The 25,318-nt window shown below is 41.1% G+C and overlaps 1 protein-coding gene across 4 annotated transcripts in view; it reads left to right on the top strand.

Moving 5' to 3' along the window:
- fhod3a (formin homology 2 domain containing 3a) overlaps positions 1-25,318 on the top strand; it is a 56,464-nt gene that overhangs the window by 5,008 nt on the left and 26,138 nt on the right. For all 4 annotated transcript variants that reach the window (XM_079368721.1, XM_079368720.1, XM_079368719.1 and 1 more), the window contains exons 2-4: positions 855-964; positions 6,893-6,960; positions 24,507-24,574. In XM_079368721.1, coding sequence (XP_079224847.1) covers positions 855-964; positions 6,893-6,960; positions 24,507-24,574 — 246 coding nt within the window. The remainder of the gene's footprint in view (positions 1-854; positions 965-6,892; positions 6,961-24,506; positions 24,575-25,318) is intronic.

Genomic DNA, 25,318 nt, shown 5'->3' with positions numbered 1-25,318 from the left:
TACTGTAAGTCTCGACTCGTTAAAGGCAGGGTTGGTCATTTTCGAAAACTAGCATGATTTTGAAAGTAGCATCCTCTCCGTTCCCCGTATTCACCCAACCCCTCCCCTCTGTCCTCCCTCAAAAGCCCCGCCCCTCACTTACATGCACTAGCGCCATTCGTCCAGCAGCAGATTTCAGCTCATGCTTTAACTGTTGGGTCATGCATGCATAAGGTAGAGAGGCTTGATTGGTTTATAAAACGGGGTCGAGTGCTGACATTGGTCGAAGTTTTTACGTGTTTACAACTGCAGATGACAGATTTTTTTCGCGAGCACACAAATTGTTAATGACTGTCAGGACCTAAAGACAATTTCAACCAAAATCTTAAAAAGAGTATCTGGAGAAAATTACCTCCCCTGCTTTCAAGTCCCTTAACAGATTTGTAATGTTGAAAGCGGAGCCACGCCACATATGGCTCTCCCACTTTTCATGAATCATTGTACACACTTGTGTTTGAATGTTAGCCTTGTTAACTGGCTCCATTTTGCAAGACTGAAATTGTTTTCAAATGAGTGTAAAACACATGCAGGGATTTAGTGAGGGAGTTTTAAAACATTTTGGGCCCAAAGACCCATGACATTCCTGTGGGTGATTCGTTTATGTATCTCACAGCCAGGGCAGGGACATTTTATATCTTACAAATCATATTTTCCATCCTTTTCTATGTATAAATCTCAATTTAAGCTGGTAGCAACTTTTGATTTAGTTGCTAGGCCTTAGTTTTTTTCACTGAAGCTCAATTAAATTGTAGTTCTGGTGCATTTTATTTATTGGTACTGTTGCATTAAAATATATTGTTCTTTCTTTTTCATAGCTTGATGACTGCACGCTGCAGCTCTCCCACAATGGCACTTATCTTGATCTGGAGTCTTCTCTGGCTGAGCAAAGGGACGAACTGGAAGGCTTTCAGCAGGATGACACAGGGTGAGACATTTGCATTTGCATTTGCACTTTCTGTCTTTCTCAAACACAGAACACGTTGAGTTTCTCAATTTTTTTTAAAAAACCCAGAAGAATCACAAATGCTTTAATATAAATACCTTAGAAACACAAGTTCATGGAAAGTATGAAGTGCTCTGGAAAGCCGGACAGTTGTGCCCTTCCTCCCTTCCATAGCTTACGCTTGCCTAACTTACTGTATACTTTTACAGCAATTTCCCTTTTTTGTTGAGGAGATAAATAATCTTTCACTAACTTTTCAACCCTTGAAGAAATAAAATAATCATGTTGTAACAGTTGTCATATATTGTTTTCAGCTTTCCAAATGTCCCAGCTGCAGTGTTCCCTTTGTAAAAGCAATAGAAATAAAAAATGGAAATCTGCAATAGGACTTGCCTCACAAAATGGTGAGACAGAGCTGATAAGCAATAGAGATCAGAGGTTAGCAACCCCAAATATCCCAAACTCATACAGCTTTTTGCTAAAATGTATTTGTTTTTTATCATGTTTCATTATTTCTTCTGTGTTGCAAGTAAACATTTATTTACTTCCAAGCCACCACATTTAGGTTTTTTTTCCATTTGTATGATTTTGGAGGGGGATGAAGGCTGGGATGACATTTCTGCACAATGGATTACAGACAAACAGGGACTCCACAAATTCCTTATTTTACCATAGCTGTGGCTCACTGTAGCCTGTGTTGATATACACTGCTAAAAAAAATAAAGGGAACACTTAAACAGCACAATGTAATTCCAAGTCAATCACACTTCTGTGAAATCAAACTGTCCACTTAGGAAGCAACAGTGATTGACAATCAACGTCACATGTTGTTGTGCAAATGGAATAGACAACAGGTGGACATTATAGTCATTTAGCATGAAACCCTCAATAAAGGAGTGGTTCTGCAGGTGGTGACCCCAGACCACTTCTCAGTTCAGATGCTTTCTGGCTGATGTTTTGGTCACTTTTGAATGCTAGCGGTGCATCACTCTCATGGTAGCATGAGACAGAGTCTACAACCGACACAAGTGGCTCAGGAAGTGCAGCTCATCCAGGATGGCACATCAATGCGAGCTGTGGCAGGAAGGTTTGCTGTGTCTCTCAGCGTAGTGTCCAGAGCATGGAGGCGCTACCAGGAGACAGGCCAGTACATCAGGAGATGTGGAGGAGGCCGTAGGAGGGCAACAATCCAGCAGCAGGAGCGCTACCTCCACCTTTGTGCAAGAAGGAACAGGAGGAGCACTGCCAGAGCCCTGCAGAATGACCTCCAGCAGGCCACAAATGTGCATGTGTCTGCTAAAACGGTCAGAAACAGACTCCATGAAGGTGGTATGAGGGCAGGATGTCCACAGGTGGAGGTTGTGCTTAAAGCCCAACACCGTGCAAGAAGTTTGGTATTTGCCAGAGAACACCAAGATTGGCAAATTGGGCACTGGCACCCTGTGCTCTCCACAGATGAAAGCAGGTTCACACTGAGCACATGTGACAGACGTGACAGAGTCTGGAGACGCCGTGGAGAACGTTCTGCTGCCTGCAACATCCTCCAGAATGACCAGTTTGGCGGTGGGTCAGTAATAGTGTGGGGTGGCATAATCTTTGGGGGGCCGCACAGCCCTCCATGTGCTCGCGAGAGGTAGCCTGACTGCCATTAGGTACCGAGATGAGATCCTTAGAACCTATTGTGAGACCATAAGCTGGTGCGGTTGCCCCTGGGTTTCTCCTAATGCAAGACAATGCTCGACCTCATGTGGCTGGAGTGTGTCAGCAGTTCCTGCAAGAAGAAGGCATTGATGCTATGGACTGGCCCGCCCGTTCCCCAGACCTGAATCCAATTGAGCACATCTGGGACATCATGTCTCACTATATCCACCAACACCACAATGCACCACAGACTGTCCAGGAGTTGGTGGATGCTTTAGTTCAGGTCTGGGAGGAGATCCCTCAGGAGACCATCCACCACCTCATCAGGAGCATGCCCAGGTGTTGTAGGGAGTTCATACAGGCATGTGGAGGCCACACACACACTGAGCCTCATTTTGACTTGTTTTAAGGACACTACAGGCAGATCAAAGTTGGATCTGCCTGTAGTGTGTTTTTCAACTATAAACTTCAAATCTAGACCTCCATTGGTTATTAATTTGATTTCCATTGATCATTTTTGTGTGATTTTGTTGTCAGCACATTCAACTCTGTTAAGAACAAAGTATTTAATAAGAATAATAAGAATTCAGAGCTAGGATGTGTTATTTTATTGTTCCCCTTTTTTTTGAGCATTGTATTTCAATCAACAGTAAGATTTTTATTGATCAATGAATACAAATTTTAGGTGACCATATTTTAATCCCATGCAACCTCACATGGATTGGGACCCAAAGATTGGGAAATTCTTGGCTAGATCCTGACGCACATTTTCCAATTCCACCTGTACTCAAGATTGTGGCCACAGTAGCTGTGAAGCCCATTTTTAAGTAGCATTCAGTGTTGCCAGTAGCACAACAATTTCAGAATTTGTATTATCATTTAATTCTTGAATTACTAAAACTTGAATTTCCCTCGGGATCAATAAAGTATCTATCTATCTATCTATCTATCTATCTATCTATCTATCTATCTATCTATCTATCTATCTATCTATCTATCTATCTATCTATCTATCTATCTATCTATCTATCTATCTATCTATCTATCTATCTATCTATCTATCTATCTATCTATCTATCTATCTATCTATCAATTCTTTTCATATCTTGGAGGAGTTTTATAGTTGGTTTGTCTCCAAATGTTAGGGTTATTTGACATAGCGTCAGTGATTTTCTCATCAGTGCTATTGCTAGTTTAGTGTTAGTTTGTGTTATGTTGGTAATATTTTATTGCCAGTTTAATTCACTTACAATAAAATACAGTATGTGAGCTAAAGCTTCTGCTAACTATAAATAACCTTACTAACTAAACTATGACTTGCTGATCTTGGCAGATCTTGGAGTTGTTATTTTAGCTTGTTAGCAGTTGACAACATTAGTTGCGTTCAAAAAGCTTCCAATGCTGCTGTAAATAAGGCTCAGTCACAACACTAGAAATGCTCTTTGTTTATTGAAGCACCTACATTTGGGGTTTTGAGAAAAACACAGAGAAGCTTGCTGTTAACTGGCTGCATGCAAGTGTGCGGAAGTGTGTGTCTGTGGGTAGTTGTGGTATGTGGATGTGTTTGAGACCGGCTGCAGCATGATAAGTGATGGCAGACCCACAGAACTGTGTTTTTCTGAGTCAGTTTCTGTTTGCTTGTTACCATGTGTATATCTTTACATTTTTTTCTGTGTGTGTGTGTGTGTGTGTGTGTGTGTGTGTGTGTGTGTGTGTGCGCCTTATAAGCCTTGTGACACATGATGGACAGGTGAATACAGCTGTGTGTGTTTTGAAAGTAGTTGACATGTCAGGGAACTGGTTAGATTGGACGGGCCTGTGTGTCATCCTTTCAAACTCGGCTGTTCTTGTCAGGTTCAAACTACAATGACTGTAGGAAATGAGTCAAACACCGAGTCTGCCCCTTTCTTGACCAAACACTGCAAGGGTTAAGGGTGCTTAAAACGCAGTTCGTCAGAAAACAGTTTAATTAAAGTATGAAAAAAATTGAATGACATTTGATATCCCAGCCTTTCTCCTAATAATTTTATTGCGCTGTAACATCAGGATGGCAGCGTGTTTGAGAATTAAAGGAAGACTACATCATGCCTCTACATCACTTGTGAAGGCATTGTGCTGTTTATTTATAGGTCTAAGTCCGATACCTCCAGTTGCTATTTCATCATACATGAACATTACCTTATCTGTACATGTCCATTTAAATTTGCAATGGCCTCATGGACACTTTTTACATGTGGAAAAAAGGGCATATTTGATTTTGTGAATCCTGGGTTTAACAATGCTTTTTTTTCATTTATATAGAAAAATGATAAGAGTGTTGTGAAATGTAGATTGGTGTTAAGTGTTTCCCATCCAAAATGAATGTTCCCACACATGTTAAATGTGTTTTGATCCCAGCTGTGGCAGGACATTGCTGACCACAGTTGACAGTAAACAAGGTCCTCTGGTGAGGCGGACAGTTCCAGAGGGCGGTGCTTTCACTAAAAGTCAGCAAAGAGAAACTTTAGAAAGAACTGCTGTAGATAATCATGCAAACAGTTTACGCACCATTAAAAATACATTTGGAATATTGATCCTAACAATTTGAATCTAACATAATACTGATTATTGTATAAATGATCTTTTCTACTACACATTTTGGTTATGTCATGATCCTGTTCTCCCTTTGATTTACATTGAATAGCTTCCTTCTCCCTGATTTGTCTTTTTTCTTTCGTAATACATCATCAGCAGAAAGGAAAATCAAATCGCCAAAAAACTCATTTCTATCAGCATCTCAACAGATCGTGTTAACATTTTGCTCTATTTCCGAGCAAAGCTGATAACACAGCTTAAGAGCAGGATGAGATGGCCAGCTGGTCTCTTGTTTGGGTGTGTGCTACTGCAGAGGTGTGTTTTTATCAGAGCAGTGCTTTCCTTGCTTGGCTTGCATGCTATCAGCGAGTTAGTGATGGAGGTTCAGTGATTAGCTCCCACAGATGAGACGATAAAAACTAAGGTTAGCAGAGAGAGTTTGAATTGCTCCCAAAATACCATCATATTTTACCTTCGTGTTTGTGTGCGCTCATTTTGTTTTCCCACTGGAAATATGCTGCGTATGAATGTGTGATCACGATGGTATGTAGAGGTGTGTATCTGTGTGTGTGTGTGTTGTGTCTGCTCCTGCATTTCTGCTGTCTATCCTCAAGGCTCAGATGTGTATCAGTATGAGGGTTTGTCTGCACCATTCCCATCGCAACAACTACATCAACATGAGAATTGTTCCAATATTGATTCCATTTACAAAAGAAGTATCTGATACCACCTTAAATCACATGTTGCAAATCTTATAACAAAATGTAATAACCCTGCTGTCTGTAAATGAGCGGCGAAGTACAACTGAGGTCATTTTGTTATGCGATGGCATTGCTAGCAAACAAACTTAAAGTAAACTCCCACACACAACTTGTAGATAAATGTTTGTTTGCAAGTTAAACAGTGCATGTGCGGGAGTTCACCTTTTAGATTTTGGATGGAAACATTGCTCTTCTATGCACCTGTCATATGAAATGGATGTGGAAAGGTTTTTTTATTGCTAGCAAACACGATCACTACTTCTTTGTTCCAGGTCAAACATGCAAGGATTTTATACAGCTGTTAACAATGATACATATTGCTAACGTGTTTCATTTTTGGGATCAGAGGAATAGTAGAAGGTAACACCGAAGTTCAGGTCCCAGAGTTTCTATTGGGAAGAAAAAAGTGGTACTGTATCATCTCTACTGCCCCCTACTGGTCTGTGGGCTCCAAGCAGTTACCTGTCATGCCTCTTGACAAACAATGCTTCTGACTAATACCATTCATACACTTTCATACGCCGCCAAACAGAGCAGCGGCAGCAAATTGGAGTTAAGTGTCTTGCCCAAGGACACATCAGACACGTACTGTAACTGCAGGAGCTGGGGATCGGTTAGGAGACGATTGACTCTGCCAACTGATCCACAGCCGCCTGAATTATTGTTTCAGAATTTGTCCTGAAATTTAACTTCTCTTTAATAAGATATTGAAAGTGATATTCTCAAAGCAGTAAAGCTTAAGTACGTAGATCCAAACTAAACAGTGTATCACTGTGTGTGTTGCCCGTTTTCTTTTTATCCCCTTTTATTTGATTTGATTTGAGGAATGACAAGAAAATATATCTTTAGTTTTGGCTGTAAGAGAAATTTTGTCATACGGTAGATATCACTAAATAAATAATGCTAAATCTGCTGGACATCTTGTCTTCAACAGGTCGAGGGGGAAGAAGCACAGTGTTATTCTACGGACCCAGCTGACCGTCCGTGTACACGCCTGCATCGGTGAGTGCTGTGTGACATGTTTATAGATGTGTTTAACAGGAGTTTCCCCTTGTACACCCACACATGCACATTTAAACACACACACACACACACGCACACACACACACACACACACACACACACACTGCAGGCCAAAGGACTGAATGTACACCGCAATCAGATGACCCTCCAGGGATTTACTGTACATGTGGTGCATGCTCGGGTCACTCCTGAGACCTCCAACTCAGAGGCAGTTTAACTGGTATCCTAAATGCATAATTACAACTTAGTATTGGAATGATGTCAGTAATTGTATTTAACATTGTTGGGCGATTTAACCTGGTGTAGTGATGGAAAATACATTTCTTATAGTTTCTTTAGTGTATATGTGGCTCTTAAGTTACAGTGAAGTTGCTCCACCTTTTCCTTTCTCAGTCTAGCAAAGGGTGCACACAGTTAGATGTTTGTTCCTCTTAGGCACAAAGAGGAAAAGATGAAGGGAGGAAGGAGGAATGGGAGGACTGTTTTATCATTGAATATCAGATGTGGTACTGACAAAATGTATAATCAGGAAATGGGAAACGTTTTTTTGACAAGAGTAAGGAGGATGCAATCATTTGCGAGGAAGGTGGAGAGAGGTGATGGGTGACACATTGACAAGCAGCCTTTAATAAACAGTTTCAATTGTTTCATGAATGAGACAAAGTCCTCATTCAATATCAGACCCTGACAAGCGAACAGTTAGGATATATGGAGGGAATTTTCCTTCCCAGAATCCAACGTGTGATGTCAAAAACTGTTTGAAACCGAGCGTTTTTCTCTGTGTGGTAAGATTTAAGCAGACCACAAACAAAGTACTGCATGGGTTTATTTCAAATTTTGTGGGTCGATAGTCACTCAGGTTACCCAAATAAATGTTAGAAAACCCTGTAAAAGTGGATTTTTCACAACATGCCCCCTTAAATGCACAATTTTACTCGTGCACATGTCTGTCAATGTCTCAGAAAGAAATGTTTCAGTAACCTTTTTGACGGATTTTAATTTTCTGCGACAATTTCATGAAAACACACAACCCAGCCTTCTGTTTCTTATTCTCACTCTCTGTGTGTGCTTCTTTCTGCTGGCCTCCATACAGTAACTGTCCACATGCCGCTGATAGCAGTGCTAATTCTGGATCCTTGAATCAGTGCCTCGGATTTGGTTGAGAATGCGATGAGGTCAAAGGTCGCCACAATGGTGTTAAGGAGAAAGACATGCACAGTTGTCCAAAATAAAAATCCCGTTTTTAAGCAACCCAAATAAAAAAAGAGAAAAGAAACGGTTCATTTTGTAAAAATGCGGTTTTTGACTAAAGGGCACACAAAATGTTTCTCATGATCTCACAAGTATACTGAGTACACGTTGTAGTTAGACGATACTTTGTGACGGCTAAAGACATGTCTTTAACACACCCAGAAACAAACTCTTAAAAAGAGGCGTTTCTGTTTCTCATCTGGTTTTGGAGAAAACCCTCAAGCTCTTTCAGCATCATTTAAAAAAACTACTTACACTATGCTCCGCACTTGGGATCAATAAGAGGCTGCATCATAACCCTACGAGATGCATTTCCTTTTGAAGGGCATGAGTAAAACTTCAACTTTACCCGATGCCAAGGCTTGATGATAGAGTTCGCTCGAAATATTGACTGCCATCCAGATTTGATTCGACATGGCACAGATGCTGATCAGCCACCATGATCCTGACTTGAGTTGATGCCCTGGAGCTGCACTCTGTAATTCTGCTGCATTAAACAGATGTGTAATCAGATAACACCATGCGAGTCAGAGTGATCCATTCACTTTAGAGATCTACTGACCATTTTCCACCCTCTCTCGGTGATGCCTCAATGATTCAGTTCAGCTCTCCGCCCATCTACCCGTTTTAACACTCTCTAATCTTCCGAGGACTTGACCTTCAAATCGCCTGAGTGGACGCCACATTATTTCCTGAATGAGAAGTCTGTCACACTCAAAGAAACCTATTTCTTGCTAAATCAAGTGTCTGTAGCCCCCAATTAGTCTGTCGCTATATTAGGATTGCATGTCGTTGGTTTGAATTTAATTCACTGATTGATAACTGTCTTACGTGACTTTGACTGTTGTGACTGAAAGACAGGAAAGAATCAATGCCTTAGAGTTAACCTTAATCTCGCTGTGTTCATCAGCTTTCAGTTTTGATTGAAAAGATGGGGATTTGATTGTATCCAGGTCAATCGTGAGGAGATCTTAGGGTTTGTGACCCTCTTCAGTTCGATGATCTTCTCAGCATAACCGTGAGAAACGCAGCCCTTGGCATTTCTTGGCACGGATGCTAACGGAAAGATCAAATGACAGTCAGGCTTTGCCAGTTTGGGATTAGGGATGCTCTGTGTTGCATGTGTGCGAGTGATGGTGTGATAATGTGGATGAGTTAATGAGTTTCTCTGTGTTTATACAAAACAAAAACAAAAAAAAAACAACAACAACACATTGGCGTGATTAGCGAAGCCTTGAGTTTTCCTGCACACCTCTGCAGGCCATGTGTGTGCTCCGGAGAGGCCTTCACGCCACTTTAATCATCACGCTCTTCTCAGCACTGACTGTGTGTCTCCCCAAGGGAGATTAAGGTTAATCTAACAAGAATTCCTTTTTCTTTGTTTATGTGAGGAAGTGTCATTATCTTCAGGTTTCGCTCTGAATCCTTTTCTTTGATTTTGATTTTTTAAAATCCTTTGTTCTTCCAATATCTGCTCACATGCCCTCTGTCCTAAACCTCGTCCCCGACTCTGAGTTTATCCTGCGGTCTGCAGTCCCATCAGAGTGCCAATGAAAACCCCTTGTTTCAAGGTTAATTTTAGCCCTCTCCGTTGCAGCCGAGCTGTTGTAAACTGTCGCTGGCCGGTGGAGAAGGGTCGCTGGGGTGGGGGTGAAGTGGAGGTGTTATCTTTAGAAAGTGTTGACAGACAGAAACACGTGAGGAAGGCAGCACCGTGCTGAGCCTAATATATATTTACAGTATGTATAAGTGCATGCACCCTCTTTTGGCTCTGCTTGTGTCTTCACAAACAAAATAAAAACAAAAACAAACAAACACACTATACTTTATATGGGGTCTTTCTGCCCAATCAGAAAGCCAAAACAATCACCCAAAGCTTGCTATGGAGATCTGTAGAGCCGAAAGGAACTATAGGCCATGTAGTAATTGTTGTTGACATATTTTATCATAGCTATTGGAAGCTAAGTTGGCAACAGTAGAGAAACTTGTAAAGCTATGGTACGATGAGAAATGATCAGATACAGTCCCAATAAAAACATGAGCTGCCTCACTTCAGACGCAGGACCAGACCTCGACACGTTTGATATTACTAACTCAGAAACATGGCCTGTCTCCACCGATTAAATACTTTACATGGCTTTACTTTACATGTTATGCATTTTTAATTAATTGTTTTCCTACTTTAAGGACGACTACAACAAATTGAACACAAACTCTGATAAAATACAAATACCTACTACCTACATTGTTTTTATTATTCGAGTGGGATTATGTGTCGTAATGTGTTGATTTCACTCTGGTCTACTTACCTTACACAGAACAAAACGTTATGCATAAACAGTGAAGTGGTTGAATAGCCAAAGTTTGAATAAGTCCACAAAATGAAGCTACTTCTGATGAGTACAAACTGATGTTTATACTTTATTTTCCTGGACATTTTGTACCAGTATGTTCTTATAATCTCAAATCTTGAGTTTCCCATGAGGCCTCTTTTCCAGCCTCTGCTGAAGTAAAACTCTTTGCAGTGATTAAACACAATTTAAGTGATCAAATATAGAGAAGGTATGCTGTATGACAGGTAACGCCCCCTGTAGTGAGTGCAACAGCAGGTGAAACAAAAGAGTCCGAGTGCAGAACAAAAGGCTTTGCATGTGTTTTGGAGCCGGTTCAATCCCTTTGGCACTTAGCTCTGGAATTTAGACCTTTTTTTCTAAAAAAAAAAAAAAATGGCTTCAATACTGTTGGATTTTTGCACTCCAATTATCCATCTCTAATGACCCCCCACAGTATTGTAAAGGAGAGTCGGGAGGCTGGAGGTTTTACAGGGTTGACTTGCTTTGATTTTCTCGAGTTGTGCTGTTACATAACAAATTCACAAGCTGTCGAACACACAGTCAAGATGATGTTGTCTTTCTTTGCTTATTTCACCCAAACCTTTCCTACCAGTGAAGGACTCAAATTTACCAACACACCTGAAGTCTTATGTAATTGACCTGTGTTTGTTTGTTCTTATCCTTCTTTCTACGAAGACAACACGTAATAGACTGTCCAAAAAGGGGTTTATGTATTTTACACACTGTTAAGAGATATGTTGAGGTTTTTGAAGAAATCTGAAAGAGTCAGACACCGACATGGTGGTCTCTCGTGATGAAGCAGTTGTCACTACTCAGTGTTGATTTGCCGACGGGGGGTGCAGTGGTAGTGACAGCCGTTTGGCCTTGAGATGCTGCATAAAGAGAGAAGACTACAGCTGGTCCGAACAGCAATTTACTGTGTCGGTGTCCCCCCGCTGAGGGAGATAAGGCCTGGTAATGGCATGGTGTGACAGGGAGATAATGCTTGGTAATGGGTAAGCTGAAAGGGGGCAGGCGTACGGGACATCTGTGGCCGTGCAGCAGTAAAACTCCAGACACATTACATTACATTTTAACTACTTTTCAATCTGGCAGCATGTCCCCTTTATCCTTTTTTAAGTCTGCTTTGCTCTACTTTCATCCACATTTCTCCCAACTTGTTTGAATAAACACTGTCCAATCCAGTGCGTTTTAACCCCTGCATTTTTTTTTTCTTTTTTCGGCCTGCCTGCCCTGCCCTATAAAATCTATTTTTACTCTGCTTCATGACTCTTTGTTCCTGTAGACACCTGTGGCTTTAGCTCTGCAGACTGTACATGATCTCTCTGCGTGCACACGTCTAAGTTAACGCACATGCTGGCAATGCTTAGAATCCATGCCATGGTATCCTCTGTGCAAATGTACGTTGAGGTTTATGTTTCTGCACTTCACAGACAAACTCACCATGACGAGTCCATAGCTCTACCCCCAAAGAACACGAGTTACCTTTCTTCTCTCTGCTTGTGTGCTTCGCAGAGAGCAGGACAGAGAAATTCACTGAAATAGTTTCCGCTCTACCCTCACCAGCAGCTGAGAGCGCGATGAGCCGACCGAGAACATTGCGCCCACATGAGTCATGCCTAAGTTACTGCTGTGGGAGATGGAGAGATGGCCTGATGAGGCTTCAGGGAATGAGGTGTAGAGCAGTGGAAGCGGGGGGGAAAAGCTTTACAGCAGAAGCTGCTGTAGAAAAACTGAAACTTGTATCCATCTTGCAGCTGTTCTCTGTTACTACTGCATGAAGGCTCTGTCTCTGATTGTAAAAAAAGAACTTGCTGACTTGCTCTTTTTTTTTTTTACGTCTTGTTGAAATGAAATGGCTTTTAACCCCTTTAGATCATGTCCCCACTCATATTGTTCACATACACTTAGCATGAAACACCCAAACAAATCTTTGAGCGTATTATCTACCTCATTATATAGATATTTCAGGAGCAAAGTTCCAGACCAGATCTCAGTCTGGGTTGCGGATTCACTATCTGGTGTCTTGTTACGTTTGGGTAAAATCAATGTTTAGGGGAAGATCCTGCTTTGATTCTGATAGAAATGTTGATGTCCCGTTGTCGCCTTTATCTATCTTCAAACAGTACAGAACTTGAATAATGCAGCAGTTTAGGTGAGCGCGTAGTGTAAAATAAGACTGAATATTTTGGGGCCGTATAAAGGAACGACGTCATCAGTAAACATTTTACTTGTTCACGATGAACTTTTTTTGGCTGATGTGATCATTAAACTTGTAAAAATCATGATTATTCCGGCATTGGAAACACGTCTGTGTAAATGTGCCCGCTGCGGTAAGTCAAAAGATACAAATGACAACGGAGAATATTGCACAACACAACTACAATGAGATTATTTATGGACTTTCAGAGATCGCTTCGTGGTGTATTTGATCATTTCTGTATGTCACAGTGTTGTGCTTTCTGTGGATGTGGCAGGATTTTCCCTGGACTCTACTTATGCTGACAGCACAACCGTTACTCTGTGGCTGTGTGGGGTTTGCCATCCCAACCCTTCTGTGTGCTTATTGTAAGAAATACATCACTATACGTGTGTGTGTGTGTGTGTGTGTGTTTGTTGGATTCATGTAGATCTGAGTTTTACATGTGTGCCTGTTCATATACACAGCTGAATGTGCCTTCGCAAAGCGTCTGGTCTGTTTTAATCATTTTGAAGCGATTACATAATGCCATAAAACATTACAATTACCACAAGCTCAACATCCAGAACACACGCTGGAGAAATCTGCGGGCTTGGCATCTCATCCAGCCGTGGGGTTTTTTGAGAGATGATGGGTTTAGGGGATGTGTGGAGAGAGACAGGGAAAGGGATGATTTCCAGGGAAATGGTAAATCACTTAGGGAAGGAAACACAAGGGAAAAACAAAGCAAGGAGGAAATGCACCTGCCAGACAGAGCAGCAGCCGATGGCCAGCCACTCCACGAGTTATGTCACTCAGGTCTGTTGACTTACAGGTGAGGAGGACAGCGAAAGAAAGAAGAGAATATTCGAAAAGATGTTTCAAAGTGCTGCTGTTTTCTCCTGATTTGTGTTGTTCCTGCTGTATTTCTTGGGGTTATACTTTGAAATTCCCGAGTTAAGAGGACATGCTGTAGGAGACATGACTTAGGCTGCATGTAATCAACAACTTATTAAGACTTACAAAAGGGTCAGATTTGCTTCAACGTGAGTATTTAACATATATTTTTCTGTGTCATGATAAATGCAAATCATTTAAGTTTAAATCATTTAAGCAAATCATAAGTTCAACATAAAGAGATGTTTTGGGTCTTGTTTGTATTTTTGCACCTCATCTACCAATCTTGTCCCTGTTCACCATCACCCACCTCTCTCTTACACACTGAGTTAATACATCATTTACACAACTTATCCCGTAAGCCAAGACCATCAGACAATAGAGAAAAAGCTGATCCAGCGAAGTTTGCTCTCTCTCTGTTCATATACTCAACTGTAGCTTTTGTCATAGGCCACCATGCCTGCAGCATTAGTGCCACACACAGGAATAAGCACACACACACACACACACACACACACACACACACGCACAAGTAAGGGAGAATTATAATAACAGGCGAGTGTGGTATGATTCAGGGAAGATTTCACTCAGATAATCCTCTCAGCAAGCAGCATATATCCTCAAATATCCTCTCTGTTTACTCGCTCAGGCTGCTGGTAGTCCGGTCCAGTTTCTCCAATTTCTACTCTGTTTGCCTTTCTCACTCTCTCCATGTCTGCGTTTCTCTCTCTCTCTCTCTCTCTCTCTCATTTATCAGACTCCCTTTTTCTGTATGCTCAATCCATTATTTGGATGAATCTTTATCAAAAGCACTGCCATAGAATAGCCCATAAAGAGCAGTTAAGACATTAAAACTGCCTTTTAAATGACAATTTGGCCTGTCTGGGTTATTACATAGTGACATAATAATGACTGCTTGCTGTGAAGAAAACTTCCACCACAGAGTGAACTCAGCCCCACAAGTTTGCTTTTGTTCATTCTCTCTGATCTTTAATCATTGCGTTCGTCCAATGAATCCAGTCAATTAAAAAGGACCTGACACAGCGAGCATGACAATAGAGAACTGAAACGAGAGGGGAGAGAGAGAGAGAGAGAGAGAGAGAGAGAGAGAGAGAGAGAGAATGATAAGGGGAGAGCGACAGAAAACACTGGGCGCTTGTTTCACACGTGCACTCTTGTATGTTGGGATTGAACCCCTACATTTCCCACAATCAGCTTTTCTGTCTGGCAGCACGTAGCAGAAAATCAGGTCACACTTTAACTCAATGCACGATGCACATATAAAATGCAATTACTGACTACCTCTGCGGCATAATACCAGTCGCACGCAACAGAAGGAGAGACATTTAATCAAATGTCCAAAAATGTTCAACAGCAACTTTTGAAACTAGATTTTGATAATAGCCACGTTTTTTTGAATTCAAAGAGAAGTTTGACATTCTTACAGAACAATGGGGAGGAGATCATGAAAACCTCGCTCATTTCTGGACATTATGTCAGTAATGATCGAGCTGGTGCCTCAGAGACAAACATGCACCTGTGTCACAGTCAACTTGTCAGACTTGTATTCAACTAGCTGTATGGATGAAGATTTGTAAAGCGCCGCCTCCTATACACAGACCTGAAACATGAATCCATCACGAGAACAGCGTGGAAAGAAAAAACTGCTTCAGATGTAGAAACCTCAAGCAGAACCAGACTCATGTTGAACAGCCGTCTGCTGAAACAGTGTGGGACAGAGGGAGATGCAGAATGATCGAGACAAACAGCAACAACAACCGTTGTTAGTAGAAAGTATGGCAGCTAACACCTGAGCTAAGCTAGCTGGATATTAAACGTCATTGACTTTTGAAGTTCATATTAATGTGGGTGTACACATGTAACAATGCTGACAATGAAGCTGTCACCGTGTGGGTGTGTGCGTGTGTGTGTGCATGTGTGTGCGTGCATGTGTGTGTGTGTGTGTGTGTCTACCAGGATATAAAGCTGTGCTGTTGTTGTTTGTCTGGCTCAGGCTTGTCATCGTGGCGGTTGTGCATGCAGCGTAGACTTGTGTTTGTGTTGTGAATAGCTATTCCTGCTGGTCCTGTGTGTGTGTGTGTGTGTGTGTGTGTGTGTGTGTGTGTGTGTGTGTGTGTGTGTGTGTGTGTGTGTGTGTGTGTGTGTGTGTGTGTGTGTGTGTGTGTGTGTGTGTGCCTCTGTGTGTATGTATGTATGTGGGATAATTCATTGGTGCAGGGGGCACAAGAAGGACACAGGGCATGTTTTGGTCATTGAGAGTGTTTGGACATACTGTGTGTGTGTGTGTGTGTGTGTGTGTGTGTGTGTGTGTGTGTGTGTGTGTGTGTGTGTGTGTGTGTGTGTGTGTGTGTGTGTGTGTGTGTGTGTGTGTGTGTGTGTGTGTGTGTGTGTGTGTGTGTGTGTGTGTGTGTGTGTGTGTGTGTGTGTGTGTGTGTGTGTGTGCATTTTCTTTATTTGTTTGCATGCGTTTATATGGCAGTACATTTCCTTGCTGAAGACATCTGCTTCTGAGCTTTCACAGCTGATGGCCTTCATGCATGTTCAAGGTTACAGTTGGGAGACATTTGTTGCGTGTGTTTGTGTGTGCGTGCGTGTGTGCGTATTACAGTATCTTTAAAGGTGTGCTGTGTGTATTTGTGTGTTAATTATAAATCATAGCAGCACTTTGTGTCCACAGGATTGGATTTATGACATTAATATAGAAGTTTGTTTTCATTTACTCCCATGTGTTTCCATTCTCAGAATCTTTGCATATGGGCCTCTGCTGTTGTACGTTATGCTTGAATGCCATGTATGTGTACATGCTTGTGTTAATGCACGTCTGTCACCGCTGAGCCAAAATGTAATTTCATTCTTGGTCTGTCACCATTAAATCTCATGAAGTTGAGTGGAAACCTTGGAGGTCTCACTTTCTCTGTCTACCCCCCCACCCCCTCCTCTGTCCCTCTCTCTCTCTCTTTCTCTCTCTCTTGCTCCTTCTCAAACAGCTCATGCACACACACACGCTGATGCTGAGCTCATCGGGCCTCCATCGTCATCTGTAACATCAGCAGCCACCAGCACTCACGCTGTAGGCCAAGACCAACAGACAAAATATAGACAGTCAAAAAATAACCAAGTTGTCCTCTGCAGTCTGGCCTTTAATGTCTGCCAACTATTCCTTTTCATTTCACTTGACATGGGACTGAAACCATGCTTCATTGCCATAACTGTATTCTATTATGACAGATTGATGAAGTTCATTCTTTTAACTACAGATTGATGGACCTGCAGCTCCATACAAGGCAGAAATAACAGCCATTTTGATTGGTCCCCACAGGCACGCATCTGAAATGAAACCGTCTTCAACAAAAAATCTAATTTCCTGACACACTTGAGTCTGCATTAGAAACGAGATGAATTTCCTCATACTTTTGGTTTTCTTGTGTAAAGCTCTGTAGAGCTGTGCACCATCAGTGCACTTCATGACCTAATCAACTGTTGAACCCAGTATCTAGCAGCGCCTGAAACCCAACCCACCTATATTTAGCACGGTACCAGCATAGAAAGGGAAAGACTTCCTAGGATTAAATCCAGCTCCCCGGCATACCATCACACCTCATGCCTCTCTCTATTCTTTATTTTAGATCACAGCAAAGACCTACTTTGAAAGCCAACTTGCTGATTGGTCCAGACAGCCGTGTGGAGGCTTTTTAAGGGAGATGCAAAGAAATCCTTCAGAAACAGGAGTCAGCAGTTTTAACCAGGCTTTAATACTGGACCACCAGCTGCGTCTTCCGTCTCCCTTGCCTGACCCACAGACAGCCGTATCCATCCTGAAACATTTTACTGTATAGACTTATCTTGTGACCCCATATCAATATGTCTCTGTCTCTCTGAAAACACAGTGTTAATTGTTGGGGATTTGCCCCTTTTAATAATTTAATTTGAAAGCTTTGTGTTTTTCTTTCATGGCTGCTCAATACTTAATGCTTTCATTTATTCTGAACAGCTAAGCTTTGGTTTAAAAAGGGATAAGAAATCAAGAGGGCTTTGTCTTTATGGTTTCACTGTTCTGAATTATGAACAACCCTTTACCATTGCAGGTTTTACAAGGGAGTGTCCATGGGAGTTTTTTTTTTTTCACAAATTAGCTTTTTAGACTTGGCAAAAGTTTATGATCATGTGACCCAGAGGGTTGAGGATGCGGGGGTATTGTGGGAAAGTGGGTTATCAGAGCCTTTGTTTGTCCCCATTAAAAGACCTCAGAATTGCATGACTGATTTTTCCAGACGGTGTGTTTGTGTAGGCATTATTATATTGTGACCTATCAGGCACTGGGGCTGGATTGAGTGGTTTGGATGAGAGTCAGCACCTTCAAGTCAGAGACAATGGATCCCTGCCGGAAAAAGGTGGTTAGTTCATTCTTGGTGAGGAATGAGTTTCTAGCTCAGGCAAAGAAATCTCAGGGTTGTAGTCAAGGATGAAATGGTTTGTGATATTGATGGATGGGGTGGTATTGGCCACAGACAGAACTGCTGCGAGTATGAGGGAAATAATAACCATTATAATAATAAAGTACTCTTAGAGTGCTTTTCTAAATACTTAAAGAAGCTTTAACGAGGAATAGCAAATAGCAAAAAACCATGAAAACAAGACAACAAAGACGTACCTTTTGGCTGTGTTGAAAAGGTGATTTCTTTAGGGATTTCTTGAGAGAGGTGAGTGTGGGGTTGTGAGTTCCACTGGGTGGGAGCAGCAATGGAGAAAGCTCTGTCCCCCCCAAGATCGATAATCAGTCCTCCATGTTTCATCATCATTGAAGTTGCTAATGTTAATATTAGTCTACTATCATACTCTATCAACACTTTTTATAAATAGGTGCTATACAGTACCAATAAAGGACGGATAGATGGGTGGATAGATGGATGTATGGGTGGATAAATGGGTGGAAGTCTTTTTATACTGGAAAATAAACGATGAAACTGAGATACCAAATTCCTCTGGGGAAATACTTTTGTATTTAACACTAAAATAGATTATCTCAATAGAAACTGTTTTTCAGTGGTTTCATAATTTGACTTTATTCATTCAAAAGTTATTATTAAAATGCAATGTATCTTTTAAATCATGTTACTTGGGAGCAGTTCAAGTTGGCTTGAGGAAAAAAAGTTATAAATCTTCTTTGGAAATGATGCAGATTGATTTAGGTAAATTTTTTAGCAAAGAGTTACAGTTGCACATTGGCAGGTTCAGAGCAATATAACCTTTTTTTTTTTAAAGTTATATCACTGGTTGTCCAATGAATGTCAGTATCATTTTCTGTCTCTTTTAGCTCCATTTGGTCCCCTTGAGGTATTTACAGTTTCTGGCTGTGTAGCTGTTAACTGCTCTAAAGTGCTCTACCATGACCACTAACTAGTTTCTAATTTTGTCTGTTCATTGTTCAGTGCTGGGCAGGTAGCTGCAGTGGGTTTGTGTGGTCTTTTCTAAAAAGGAAAGCTGCTGCTGGGACTGACAACATCACAATAAGACTGGTATGTGTCAACCAATATCACTGGAGTTTGGGACCAGTAAACTATGACACTCACTCAAGAGACAGAAAAGTCACCAAAAGAAATTTGATTTTTTTTATTACTTCATGCCCCTTTTAAGGTGTTCATTTTCTAAATATGGTAGAGATTCACATCACTTTATTTTTATCTTGTCAGCCTTTGAAATGTTGTATCTAATCTCTCTGTCTTTAGCTCTCCCTCAGGAAACATCTGCTGAGCTTTCGGCCTATTGTTAATTCTGGGGATTAAACAAAGTACAAGTAGATTGTGGATGCCCTTTGCTTTGACCAACTGAGCAGAATTAGACTTCAGACATTTGCCGACTGTTTTATTTTGCATTTGATGTGTTTCAGCAGTACAACAAAATAGCGTGCGGTTTGGACTATAATTGCTTTGGATTAGGCCTCGCGTAGCCCGAGCTGGCCTGTGTGTGTTATACTGTTTGGAGACGTTTAGATGGTGCAGTAAATGTTGAGGGATTAGTCAATGCAGAAGGGTCACAGCACTAATCTTATTATGGCAGGAGGAGAGGGAGGGATCTGACCACTCGTGAACAGCTAAGCAGACTCAGCACTGGGGGAATCCCTGTTTCACCGCAGAGGACACTTCTACACATGCTGGTTCACATATGATGCTTTCACTGTTTGCTTCTGCAACACCAATAGACACTAACATTTTTAACATTTCGTCCTAGCTTGTTTAGGATGTATTAAATCCATATTTGAGAGTGAAACAATCTCCAGCTGAAACTGGAATAATCTGCTGTCAGAATCACTCTTTTGATTATTCTCTATTATGATAGAGGTAGACATTCTAGGACAGGCTCTCAAGCTAAGTAGTTTTGAATTAGAATGTACTAATTTAATGCAATTGGAATTTTTTGGGGACAATACAATTTCACATTTTTGAAAAAGCTCATGAAACAGGTGTTTCTTTAATCTTGAAACAGAAGTTTAAACACGAGTCACTGCATCACAACAAGGTCCAAGAACTCCTCCTGCTTTCACGTTTCCCTCCTTGTTTGAGAAAATGAAGATGGAATATGGCTGGGGTTCAGGCTGACACATTGCAGTGAACGTGAGGTAATGGTGAAAGAGTGTCAAACGACAGAGCTCTCCAAAAACAAAACAGTAAAACTCTGAAGGATCATATAAATGAAATGTTCTTTTTCTGTCTTTCCCTCCATCAGTCTGTCTGCAGTAAGGCAACAGAGACACTGGCTTACACATTGAGGCGTGCGCACAATGACACGTGTGCACACACACACACACACACACACACACACACACACACACACACACACACACACACACACACACACACACACACACAAACAAGCACACACATAAGCCACAATGACATATCCCAGTGAGTGTTTCAGCTTTTCTGGTGACAACAATAAGCTGGGGACAGGAAGAAAAAAGACTTTTAAGGCAGTAAAGGACAAATCATAAAATGTGTCTCCCCATATACAGGGATGTATCCACTGAAACAGTGGCTATAGACTCAGAGGTTGGAGGTGAGAGTGATCTGTTTCACTTCATGCTTGGAAGCACCTTCACTCTAAACTTCCAGTTTTAAGACAGCTGGTTCGCTCTGTGCCAATGAACCTTTGATTATTTACATGTGACAAACTTGTTTCCAAGTGTAGTGGATTTTAAGTGTATTGTAAACGCTTTTAATAAAGGCTTTAACATTTTAGTAGTAGTTGTATTGTACAGTTTGTCACCAAACATGTTTTGCATTGAATCAAGCACTTTCTCTAAATCCTGTCTGTCCCTCAATAATGATTACAGCCTATGAGGGAGCTTGTAGTTGATGAATGATGAATTTCCTCACAAGATGCTCGGTTAACCACTTTAAATGTTGTGAAAATCTAAAAACAGATCGGCTTCATCATAGGTAATTTTCAACATGTAACCGTCTAAAAAAAAAACCCAAAAAAACGGATTCTCGATAATTCTCTCTGTTAAAAAAAAATAGAAGGAATGTGAAAACGTGATTGAGACAGTCTTTTGGAAGTAAACTCCTTTACCTATAGCCTAACTTTGACTTTACCAATAAAACAAATGTTTTCACACAGTCCTTATTCCTGAATATGTGACGTATGCAGGTGTTTGGTGAACACATTCTGCTTCTGTTTCTTAATAGCTCTGATCCTGGCTCTGTTCTGTCACAGTTCAGCCCCAGGACGATGTGTCCTGACCGCTCTTACAGTGTATGTCCTGTTTTCTCAATCCAACAATGGCCTTGAAATGACGACATGTCTCTGACGGAGAGGTTCAAACACAGACTCAAATGATTGTAAAATGTCTATGGGTTAAACAAGGACACGTGAACTATTATACTAGAACACGAAATTCCCTGAGTCCATTTAATAACAAACAAACTAACGGCACAGCAGATGGTTTCATTAAGTGATGCTGCACTCCAGCTAATTATAACAGTACTCCCATCTTTCCACATCTGACTGATTAACAATACACCGAAGTGGACCCGGCCAAGTTTGAGGCTTATCACTGTCGCTGACATGTTCCTGATGGGCAGCAGACATTTCTTTTTTGTAAAGGTTACCCTGACAGCCCAACTCATGTCCTGGTAGAGAACATATTGAACATGACACGTGCCGTCGAGAGCTCCCCATGCAGCATGAAGACTTCCAGGGAACCCTCGAGCACACGAGAGAACGTGATCAGACCAAACTCGCTTAGGGAGCCACGGTTTTAGATTCTGTTGTGATTTGTTTTAATGAGGTGAAGGTCGTTGCACCTGTCACGTATACGTGTGTTTATACCTTTATTTTGGAAGAGTAGGGTTTAAGCATACAAAGTCATGTTGGTCCTATATTTGTCTCAAAGCTCTTCTCCCTTCTCTTTACAATAATTGATCGTAACATGAAAGCAACTACTGAGTCAGCTGACTCTGTACTTCAAAACTTTCTACCTTGAACATCTCAGAAAAAATGTTAGTTTTGCAAAGAGAGTCCCATCTTTTTGGTTTTTATCTCTTTTCTTACTGTTTCTTCTCCTGTGCCGTCCTGTTTTTCTCTCGTCCTTTTTATTACATTCTCTTCTTTTCCCTTTACTCAGTAAATCTCTGGCATGTGTATTCGTGTTTCCCTGACCATATTCTTTGCCTTTTTTGGTGACTTTAGAGTCCCTTTTCCCCAGAACATTTATGGTGCCAGTTGCCTCCTGGCACTTCTGATTTGGATTATTTGATTATCTTTGCTGAAAACTATCACAGATGTTTTCATGAATGCTTCTCCTGATCACACAGAGAGGGTCCGGCAGATGGATAGACTGGAGGCTGTAATTCCTCGTCTGAGTAGGGAATGATAATGATTTTGACCCTGGCCTTGGCTTTGGGTTAGCCTCGTCTAGCTTAGCAACAGTCACAGCAGAGGTCCAGACAACAGAACATAACTTTATGTACACGTCTAACCCACAACCCCTCCTGATGGGCAGAGGGATTTGTCAAAAACACTCAAACTAAGGATTTAGTCACCCAGGTCCCCAAACCCCCTGCTGACTCAGAGTTAAATGCACAACTGTTCATGAGCACAAATGGGCAGGATGGACACTCATCTCACCAGAACCTTGAGCTGTGTGTTATTAATATTAGTGCTCATATGTTTTATATGTCTACTTATTCTGTAAAGTATGAAAGTAAAACAAATGTGAAAGAAACAAAAGTGAAGGGCCGATGGGGTGTATGAGAATAGTACTTTTTATACGTTGTCAAACCATGGATCACTTTATTGAACTGTTATATACGCTATGATAAAGATATGACATTTGTAGTCGTTTTTTGTGAACATATTTTAGACAATATAATATAAAATATATAATTATTTAACAAAGGATTTACTATATATTGAATGAAGCACATCACTGAATACTAAATAAAGAAGAAAAAAAGGAAACACAGATTTATTCCAGATTATGTGTAGCCCATGGAGTCAAATCATCATGATAGACAACATCATGAACGTTGAATTGAATCAGATGTTTAGTATGAAAACCAGCAGTTAATCCTGTAAACAAATTATAGAATGAGTTAATGTCGTTGTAGAAAGCTGATTAGCATGCAGCTACATGAGCTTCATGTGGTCACTTAATGGCCTCAGGTGTTGAACGTCAACTGGGGCACGCACCTTTTTGAATTAGTTTGAAGTATTGATTATCGTTTTTTGGTGACACGCCTTTAACATAGCCAAAAGGATTTACGTTCTACCGTATTACGGCACTAGTTAAACAGTACAGAGCCTATTTGTTATTGTACTTTATTAGTCTCCAAGGTGAAATTCAGCTTACACTCTGTTATTTTATAAAGACACGCATTAGTGGAGAGATGTCAGAGTGGGACCGCTACACAGGTAGTGCACATGAGCAGTTTATTGGGGCCTTGCTCAAGGGCATCTTGGCAGTACTCGAAACAGCAAAATAAGCTATTAAATGTTTTTTTTAACTCACTACATTTATTTGATTTGTATTCCATGGCTTAATGCAACTCCGGAATTTCACAACATATTTAGATGTTTTCTTATTAAAGAGAAACTTTTAAAGACTTTAGAAGGGAACTGTTCGGAGATAAAACATACCGGATAGGCTCACAATAAACATTTAAAGGCATTTAAAGGCATTGTCATTGACTACTGTTGTTGTGTTCGTGCTGAGTGAAAGCTATCTTAAGGCGACGTTTGTGTGGTGGTATAAGAGCTCATATCCAAATATTCTGAGTGCTTTCCATGTTGTGACCTGAATACCTCACCGTTGAATCTCAGCCAGCAGCTCGTTAACATTCCAATACAGCTCTAATCACCGCAGCAACTCGCGTGCGTGCGTGCGCGCGTGTGTGCGTACGTGTAAATGTGGTTTTTGTGTGTGAAAAAGATCATGCACGTGTGGCTTTGCAAGTGATGACGCATTGAAAGTGTTGGAAGGAGTGACAACCACAGGTGATTGGAGGCAAGCAGCGTGATTGGATCCATCCTCTCCCGCTTCCTCCTGAACAGCAGACTGTTGTGCAACTTTTTTCACAGCTGAGACCCATTTGACAAACTATTTTTATTGATCCCAATCATGAAACACATGAAGGGAGGGAAAAAAGTTGTAAATGGGAATAAACAACATTTATCTGTGTAAAATGCTTTAATCAAGACATGTGGAGACATAATTCCCTTATGAGCACTATTGGGTTTACATAGTGACATATATGAGTGTTTCCTTTTTTTTGTTCTATAAAGATGACCTCCTCACCTTCTTCTCTCTCTCTCTGTCTCTCCAGAAAGATTGTATAACTCCAATGGACGGGACTTGAGACGGGCACTGTTCTCTCTCAAGCAAATCTTTCAGGTAACACATACACACACACACACACACACACACACACACACACACACACACACACACACACACACACACACACACATATTTCAAAAGCAACTACTGTCAGTGTGTTGATGCAGAGCGCAGTTAGTTATCGTGGCCACTGTGTGCTTCCATGATGACAGGGATCTCCATTTACGTGGCATTTTTTTCTCTCCCCGTGTGTGTATCTGTGTGGGTGTGCGTAGGCTTCAGTGTGTGTGGTGGGTGTGTGTGTGTGTGTGTGGGTGGGTGTTTGCATTTGTGTATGGGAGTTTATTTTAGGATGAGAGGAGCTAGCCATCTAAAATAACAAGGGCACTTTCTAAAGCTTTCACACAAGAATACTCATACAGCATAATGACAGTTCAGCGTTGAACTCTGCTATAAAAATGTAATTCGGCAGCTCTACAACACGTTCTTAATGTTATGATAACATTTTGCACCCTGTTTAAACCTGATGGGAAAGGCACTAAGGCAATATTCTTCTTAAGAGCTTTCTTCTCAAATTGACCGTGCACTCGAATGCAGCATTTATTTTGAAGTTTCTTAGGGAAAGACCAAAAGTTTTTCCCCTTCTGATGAACTTGGGGCTTCATCAGAAGGGGGTTGAAAGTCATGTGAAATTGACTCACAATCCTGACCATTACTGACACCATGTGGTGAAAAAAGAGAATTCTATTTTAGTCGTATTAAAACACAGACGTAGAAGAAAAAGGATGTAGACTGCTG

The sequence above is a fragment of the Symphodus melops genome (assembly GCF_947650265.1).
Source record: "Symphodus melops genome assembly, chromosome: 18".
NCBI classification, from domain to species: domain Eukaryota; kingdom Metazoa; phylum Chordata; class Actinopteri; order Labriformes; family Labridae; genus Symphodus; species Symphodus melops.
The sequence above is the reverse complement of the archived record's forward strand: the minus strand, read 5'-3'. Positions and strand labels throughout refer to the sequence as shown.